This window comes from Labrus bergylta, chromosome 7 (assembly GCF_963930695.1).
Source record: "Labrus bergylta chromosome 7, fLabBer1.1, whole genome shotgun sequence".
Classification (NCBI taxonomy): domain Eukaryota; kingdom Metazoa; phylum Chordata; class Actinopteri; order Labriformes; family Labridae; genus Labrus; species Labrus bergylta.
This window is the reverse complement of record NC_089201.1, coordinates 960,082-968,894: the sequence shown is the minus strand read 5'-3', so window position 1 is coordinate 968,894 and position 8,813 is coordinate 960,082. Positions and strand designations below refer to the sequence as shown.

The following is an 8,813-nucleotide window of genomic DNA, read 5'->3' as shown; positions in this document are numbered from 1 at the left end:
TCCGACCATCTCTAAATAAAGGCATAAAAAAGCCACACACAAACAAAAACAGATACAAACTTGCAATTTTGACTTTTGACTTTGGGCTAAACCTCAACATCTGTTTTGTACTTGAGCCTGGCAGAATTGTACTTTCATTAGTCACAAAGACACAGAGACAGTTGTATTCTTAGAAAGTAGGAAATCTGCTTCTAATGTATTTTACCCTTAATGATTCTGACTTTAGTTCCAATTAATCTGGGCTCATATTCACAAACATCCTGAGAATACTCTCAGAAAAATCCTAACTTAGTCTAAAGAATCCTAGCGAGGAAGGGACAGAAAAGGTTATCTTAGGGAACCTTAGTGAATTTGATGTGCACACAAATTAATCTCTCTAATTAATCTATCTAATTTATCTACCCTTTCTAACTTCACCAGCTCAATGTTTAATGACAGAAAAAGAAGATTTCTGTTTAAAGTCAGAAACAGAAATAGACCTAATAGTTGGTTTTAACAAAAGTCTGGTTTCTTACAGGGGAAACAGCAGATCACAGTTTAGGATTTTGGGGGAGGCACCTGAGCTGGCCAATCAGATTTCAAGAGGGGCTATGTCACCCCTGGCCACCCATCTGGACATGCCCGTTTGCATCAATACTCCATTGTTACGACGACACAGCTTCCCTTAATGGGTGGGGCCGTTGCTCTTCCCCCACAAGGTGGGAGTTAACGCGATAAAAAAACATGCATGAAACAAGTTTCAAACTCTGAGTGAAACATTAACAAGCTAATGGAAGTGCCGTCCACTCATGAACACAGAGCTCAGAACAACAAATCCAGAGGGGGTTTGACTGAACTCTCTTCCTATAGGAAGTTATTACTCAACTGTTCATTTTTATATATATTTGACTTTGCTATATTATTAATATTCAGGATTTCCCTTTGTGTAGCTTTTATTAATCAACCCTGTACCCTGGAGCTGAAACGCTCATCTACACACATTCACATACTTGTTACATTTATGGTATAGACTCTTGTGTGCAGACCCTTAACTCAATGTGCAACATCTTCCTTTAGTTAGTGAAACAACTCAGACATCATGTTGTTTCCTGGACTGCTAATGTGCCAATAAATACCTTTGGATGACCTCGGAGCCAAAGCTGAGACAATGTGATGTGTTTCGCTCCTCCACAGCAGGACTGATGTTTTCTTTGCACAGATTGATTAAATTTGATCAAACAATCCACGTGGGTTATACTTTGAGACCTTGTTAGTGAAGCACGCTGTGTGTCTGTTTGCAGACACAGTCGTTTACATCTGTTTAGAACTGGGACACTATTTTAGTGTTGAAAAGAGAGTTGAATATAAATGTTTTTCACTGTAGCAAACAACCTTCCATTTTTGTTTCATTGAACGAAAGAGACAACAGGACTTTCAGACAACACGTGATAATTCAAAACAAGTCAAATCATGTAATGAAAGCTGAAGTGTTCACATGAAATCACACATGCCTGACACCTCGTATACCAGGCTCTTCCACAAACATCCAGCAGGTGTGTGCGTGCGTGTGTGTGTGTGTGTGCGTGTGTGCGCGTGTGCACGGTCCAGACTGGTTCCCACTGTGCGGCTGGTTTCCATTTAGACTTCTTTCAGTGTTCCTCCAGGGAACAGACAATGCGACAGTCCATTTGTGCCTTTAATCCAGCGAGGGACAAGTGATTCATGATGAGGACAGAACGTCCCTGCAGTCTTTCCACTCATTCAGTACAAAAAGGCTTTTACCGGTCCTTGCTGTCCGTACGGTCCACTGAACAACATTATGGTCTCACACACACACAGATACCTTCTGAGGAAGAGTTTATTAATTTGAATAAACCCCTTGAGATGTACCATCTGGTTTTCAAGGGGGGTCCCAATAGAAAACAAATGAAGAACATGACAACAATTTAAGAAAAAAAAGAAAAGAACAGAGAAAATAAAATATTATCAATACACAAACAGACGACGAAAAACAACAGAGTGAGAAAAAACAAATTAGTGGATGAAAAGAGTTACAACCACATGATGACATTCATGCATGAATGGAGTTAAACCAGTTAACCACATTTCAGTATGTCCCTTTTTACTGAGTCTCTGTGTAAACAATTAGAGCACAATACATTCTGAAGGTTCACATTCAAGATCCCAGTGAGAGGTAAATCATCACACAATAATCTTTGCAAATCAAAGACCTGCTGCGTGCTTGTTCACACACACCATCTGAAAAGTTCTCGTTAGATTTCCTCCCTGAAAATCTGTCACGCATGTGGCCTCTGCCAATTCATTTCCTCAAAGATGATCCGCTCAGATAAAGTCTCATGTGACTCGCCTGTGCGCCTGAACACATCACAAGCCTTTCAAGTAAGCTGTGGATCCTGCTTCATAATGGTTTTATACTCACTAGAGCTCGTGCAGGTCCCTGCAGAGAGTCTCTAATGCGTGACAAACACCTGCTTCTCGCCGTAATCCGTCTCTTGTACCTCTGCTTCTCCTCCCTTTCCTTTCCACTTGAAAGGCCAGGATGTCGGGCTGGTCCTGTTGTGGCAGCTCAGGTTGGGATCGTGCAGGAGGTTCCACATGAGCCAGATCTGAGGAACGCTGAGGCTGTGAACGACCATGAGTTCCCTGTAAAAACAGGGGTCAAACGTCTGGAGGTGGGGCGCCGCAGATGGTCTGGGGATTCCAAAGGTCCTGAAGCCTTGGTGGCGTGATGGAATGACGCCGATCAGCTGGAGGCACATCCCCAGAAAGACATCGTCTATGGGGAACAGCTCCACCTATTAGTGAAAAAAAAAGAAAATCATCAATCAAAGAATCTTAAGCACACATTGTGAAGTATTAAAAGTGTCCCAGCTTACCTTTTGACAGGAAGAGCTCAGTTTTAGAGCCGTGCGTCCTGACATGACAAACCCTCCTCCTCCAGCGTAGCTTGGGTACAAACCTCCTCCATAGACAAACTCCGGTACAAAGTACTTTGAACTGCGCCGGCGGATTGGCTTAGCATTGACGATGATATCCCCGACAAAGAGATCTTCTTCAGGCTTTTGACCTTGCAGCATCTCCAGTATATTCTCAATGTTAACATACACGTCGGCATCACCTTTGAAGATGAACCTGAGTGAGAAAAGACACAAATATTTGGTTTCAGATGAGGAATAAAAAGACTCAATATGAAAAAAAACCTCCTGATTTAGTTTTGAACAGCACTGACTTGACTTGAGGGCAGCTGCTGTTGATCCATTTCAGAAAATGTGTCTCCTTCAGCGTCAGGTTAAAGAAGGTGTCGTCAAAATCCCACAGCAGGATATCCCTGAAGGTTTGACTCTCGTAGGTCAAGAGCCGGTCCCACAGAGGCAGAGCGGTCCGGTTCTTGGGAACCCCCAGCAGGAAAACAGTACGGATGGACACACCGTTTTGGAAAAGTCCCTCTCTACCCCAGGTGCGACGGACCACCTAAGAATTATGAAGTGTAGAGAGGAGATTTTTTTTTAAATCAAAACACTGATTAGGTGAATATATATTACACCTGGATCATTTAATTTATTGGCCACTAGAGGGCAGTAAGTACAATTTTCATTGTCCTATTAGCTCTAGTTTGGAAAGGAGTTTAACCCCCTTGCATCATTATGGACATTTTTGTCCATTTGGGCAAATGTTTCCTCTTCATCTGGCCATCATTTTGTCTGTGTTAGTGCATATGGCACCATTTTTTGTAAGAAAGTCTCTCTCTTGACACATTTTGGAAAGCACATTTTAATTTTTTCAATAGATCAATAGAACATTGTGAAAAATTTTCACGACCCTCTTAAGTCACTAAGGACAAAAATGTCCACTTCCAAAAAACTGATATAAAAATAAAACAGATTGATATTTTTGTTTGATTACATGATTCTGGCATTTAAAGGGTTAAATTCCTGATAATTATTCAATATTTTCTGAAGCAGGGCTGGAGTTGTTTAAGAGATTTCTGCAGAAAAAAGTAGAAAACAATATCAATCTGTTCTTTTTTTATATCAGTACTGGACATTTTGGCCCTCCAATGTCTAAACAGGGAACTACATTTTAAATCTGATGCTACACAAAAACTAACAATGCATCAAAGTCAATATTTTGTATAATCTTTGACATATCCAAGACTGATTTAAAAAAAAATCCCCCAGCCACCAAATATTTGTTTTATGGAAAATAACTATTTTTTGTGTTTTCTTCTTAAATAACAACAGTGACATCAAGTAATCAAACTGGCATTTAAAGGGTTAAATTGGCAGTTTTTTTGGCATGGACATTTTTGTCCTTAGTGACTTAAGAGGGTAGTAAATTAAACTGATGCCTGAGGGTTAAGGTGGGTTTATAAAAACTTTTTCCACTGGACACAGCTGCTGGTCACAGCCAGTGTTACGCTGTCATCCAAAGAAAATGTAGCTTTAAGACAGTTAATGGCTTAGGCTTGTAATTCTCTGGTAGCATGTGAATGAAAGTGACAAATTCCATGTGTCAGTTTGATTCATATCCTTTGTAAAAATGAAAATAAAAAATTTAATATATGTGTTGATTAATAAAGAATTTGACATCATTTTGTTGCACAGACAACTTGACCTAGTTTACCTGACGTTTCTCAAAATCTGCAGCGACAGACTTCACTGCGATCAGCATGTAGGGAGCAGTGGACTTATCACTTGCTCCTTGTCCTCCTTCTTCTTCCTGCTTGGCTCCTCTGATGACACATTTCTCTGGCTGGTCGATGAGCAGATTGAAGTCTCTGTTGTCCTTTTCTCTCAGATAGCTCGCAAAGTCAAATGGTGGCAGTGTGGGCAGGGGCTTTCGAGTGGCCTTAGTCGGAGTGACATTTTTCCGTCGAGACTTGGATTTCCCCTTGGATTTGACCTGAGGTTTAGACTTTGGCTGCGGTGGTTTGGACTTTGATTGGGGCTTACAGGCAGGAAGCCCTGGCTCTGACGGCCTGGACGGGAACTGCTGATTAGGAGAAATTAAATGAGGCAAAAGACAGTTGACATTTCTAAAAACATGATATTGATAAAGCTTCCAGGACACTGAAATAGAACTATAATGTCTGTTTATACTTATTAATCTCTTCATGGTTCATTATAAAATGTATTGGACCATCTGTGAATCAGCCAACAGATCATCTGCTAACATAAATAAGACTTAGTGTGTACATACAGTGATGCACTCTGCATAGGCAGTATACTCATTCATACAACACATACTGTTCAGATCCTTCATACTGCTTGTTATTTACACTAAATGCTGTCTCTCAATGAGCCAAAACAGCATCCACTACTTACAGAAGATTTGAGCTTTATCCTACCAACATTAAGAATGGATGCAAGAACATCACACTAGAGAATAACAGCCAATACTTCAGAGCTGAGAACTGTGTGTGCTAACCTACAATGATCTTTCTGAGGTAAGATTTTATCTATAGTCCTTTTGAAATATAAATGTTTTCCCAATAATGCCAAACCATTACTTTAATAAAGCTACAGGGGTAAGAGTAAGGTCTTTAACCTGCTCTTTTGTAAAGTGTCTTGAGATAACATGTTTTATGAATTGGAGCTATACAAATGAAGATTACATTTGCATTTGATAAAACAGGATTATGATAGATTATACATCATACACATTATTATTTCATAAGGTCAGGTTGAAGATAAACTGTTATTAACCTGCTCATTTCAAGTTAAGTGCTTATTATTTTTTTCACTCAACTTAAGGGTTTACCACACTTATTATCCAATTCTATCTGCACATATCTAAGGGAAGATATCTGTCTCTAGCTTCCAAATTCTCTACTAGTGGTTTATGTAACAAGCTATATCTGTCCTCTGGTGCAAGGTGTGTACTGTACAGCTAGTGTTCAAAGCTTGGCTCACTGCTCCCTGCGGAGACTGATAAGACTCAGACAAAGCATCAGCAATGGTGATGTTTTGTACACAATTGCTTTATATTTGTCATTATAAGTGACACATTTCATTATACCTTATACTTAAAACAAAGATGGTTTGATTCTATGCAAACATGCAGACACATTTATATTGTTAATCAGATGAGGTCATACCTCTGGAGACTCCTGGCTGATTTTGGCCCCGCTGGCACCCAGCAGGTTCCTGCTTGAGCTGGTAGAGCCATGGATCTCCAGCTTCCACTCAGGTCTGTCCCACCCAGAGGAGAGTATGACCTGAAAACATGGGGAAGGTTTGATAGAATATGGGGAAGGAATGATTTAGTCTTACTTCAATATTTCACAAGAGTCTGGATCTTCCACTCTCTATTTAGGTTTGATTGGTTTCATCCTTACCTGGCGGGTGTAGAGCAGCAGACAGAACAGCACAAGCAGCAGCATGGTGCACAACACATCTCCCTTCACATGAAGGAGCCTCCGTACTGTCACCATCTTCTTCAGCATCTTCTAGAAAATTAACCGAGTTAGTGACTGAACAGGAAAACATCGGTTTAGAGGACGCTGCAGGAGTGCTCTTCAGAAAAGAGTCCGGACTTGAAAATAGAAGTTGGAAACATTTTGGGTTTGCAGGTTTCTCTGCAGAAATGGATGGAGAGATTTCATTCTTCCTGTCTGACGCATTGCACATAATCCCTTAAAAAAAGTTGATCAGGCATTCTACAGGGAAAAGAGTTGCTTAGAGAGTAACGCACCTTAGAGTGATTTGGTCATGTCACTGGATGTACGTCCACAATGTCTGACTCCATCCTCTTCACCTCTCTCCAAGCTTCCAAGCAATGCTTAAGGTCGTCCTGAAAATAATAATCAACAATAAACAGGGATCACATTTTAAAATTCAACAGGGACAAAATAAGTAAAGAAAGTGATATGAAGCAAAATTACACAAAACATTTCCTTTGTGCAAACTGAGAGTACGAGTACGATCTGATTGTGAAACCCTTTCTTTGACATGTCCGCTGAAATCAAAAGATCTTTCTGGGTGGGATAATACAAGTCAGCAAATTCTGTTCCTTTGGCAAAAAAAAATCTGCATGAGGCAGAAAATACCAATAATCTTAGAAAATGATCTGTTCTTCCCTCCCTGTGATTACAGGATTTGTAAGTTGCATGGTTTTCGGTCAGAATTTGGTCATTAAAAGCGGCTACATTTGGTGAGTTTGAAGCAAAGTTAAGACCTGATATCCTCTGAAGGCGTGACCTTTCCATGAAAAACAATAACATGAATTTAAAGTGATCCAGAATGATTAAACTTGTCTTCAACACGAAATTAAGCATCGATTTATAACCCGGTTTGAGGAGGGGGAGTGTCTGTCTTATGTAAGTGAACATGATGGGTACCAAAACTTTCAAAGAACACTGTGTCCTAACAATCATGACAATGTAAGAAAACTGAAAAAAAAAATAAAACACTGACAGAGAACATCAGATACTGTTTGAATATATGAATGTACATCACATCTATTTGTCTCCTTTAGAACGCGCAACTTTCAGACAAGCATGTCAAGCCAGCTGTCGACAACTTCATACAGTCTGCACAGAAAGTTTAATGTCTTTTTTCTCGCTGAATACATAGAAACGCGTTTTTCACAGAATCAAGAAGACTCCTTAATTTAATTTTTATTGCACATATATGTTCCTTCAATCGTGCAAGTCATTCAAACTTACCAGATGGGACGGAGGGGGGGGGGTTCAGACTGGAAACTTCTGTCCTGTGGATGTTTTAAAACCGCAACACAGGCTTCAGTCAGAAGTTACTGCAGAGAAGATATCCAATGAGAGGAGAGGGCATGTTGTGTTCATGGGAGTGTGACTGCGAGGAATGACTTAAATGATGATTTACACAACAAAAAGTGTTTTCTATTGGTCTCCGTTACTTGGCTCTGGACCATTGACTGCTGCGTTCATGGTTAGTTGCCTTCAAGTGTTGTAAGAAAAGTCGAAATCTGCACGATGAACGAGAACTGCAAGTGTAGAACATTTTACTTTAATCTTAATTAAACCTAATGTAGGATTTTTCTACATGTAGACCCAGCTATAGGATACAAAAATAATAATAAAACAAATCACTTATCTTGAGTTTCAAGATTAAAATCTCTGTTAAAAAGGTGGGGAGGCTTATAAATCCCAAAACTTGAATTAACAATATCATTTGGGCTTAATATCCAAACAAGTACGTTACCTAATTAAGGCTTCGAATAAGCGTTTGGTATTTTTTCCCATTAGTCATCATAAAGTCACCAGGCTACATCAGAGAATTACATAGCTTGCATTATGAAATTGTAGTCACCAAGAGCACCTGAACGCATCATGTTCATCCTGAAACCCGACCACGTGACTTAAACTGGAGCTACTTCAAGCCAGATGCCAACACAGCAACTAAAGGATGGAAGAAAAAGAAGAAAGAGGGGCATAAAGAAGATGGCAGGGTGTAGAGTTCAGGTTAGAACCGTCAGTCATTTGTTTTTATTGTCCGTCTCTTCAAAGAAGTAGGAGATCAAGACTCACTTTACTTTTTAAAGTTTGTGGAAAATGTTTCCTAGACAGAAAATATTAAACTGAGAGTATACTTTTATATTCAAACCTCAGTCCAAAGTCTCTCTATATTGAAACATCTCTTTCTAAATTAATCAAACCAGCTGCACGTGAGAGCACACACACAGCAGGAACAGCGGTGATGGGGGTTTACGACCTCAGTGGTTCTTTACTGAACCATATGTAGCTGCACCTAAGGAACGAACATGTGTGTTTCCAGTCAGAGCCACACAGAAAAAAATCTATTTCTTAAACCTGCCAGTTATAGAACTGCTGAGCT

General features: G+C 39.9%; 1 protein-coding gene across 5 annotated transcripts; it reads right to left on the bottom strand.

The window, feature by feature from the left end:
• Nucleotides 1–1,411: 1,411 nt before the first annotated feature.
• b3gnt9 (UDP-GlcNAc:betaGal beta-1,3-N-acetylglucosaminyltransferase 9) lies at nucleotides 1,412–7,911 on the bottom strand. 5 transcript variants are annotated; one of them, XM_020640492.3, is made up of 8 exons: nucleotides 7,667–7,911; nucleotides 6,694–6,792; nucleotides 6,338–6,448; nucleotides 6,098–6,217; nucleotides 4,624–4,992; nucleotides 3,230–3,471; nucleotides 2,877–3,132; nucleotides 1,412–2,795 (listed from the first exon to the last, which is right to left on the bottom strand). In XM_020640492.3, exons 3-8 carry the CDS (start codon nucleotides 6,443–6,445, stop codon nucleotides 2,451–2,453), a joined length of 1,440 nt encoding a protein of 479 aa, XP_020496148.1. In that variant the 5' UTR covers nucleotides 6,446–6,448; nucleotides 6,694–6,792; nucleotides 7,667–7,911; the 3' UTR covers nucleotides 1,412–2,450. The 5 variants fall into 5 exon arrangements, with proteins under 5 accessions (XP_020496148.1, XP_020496150.1, XP_020496149.1 ...); XM_020640494.3 differs by having other exon boundaries at nucleotides 4,624–4,989; XM_020640493.3 differs by having other exon boundaries at nucleotides 6,338–6,445.
• Nucleotides 7,912–8,813: the final 902 nt, after the last annotated feature.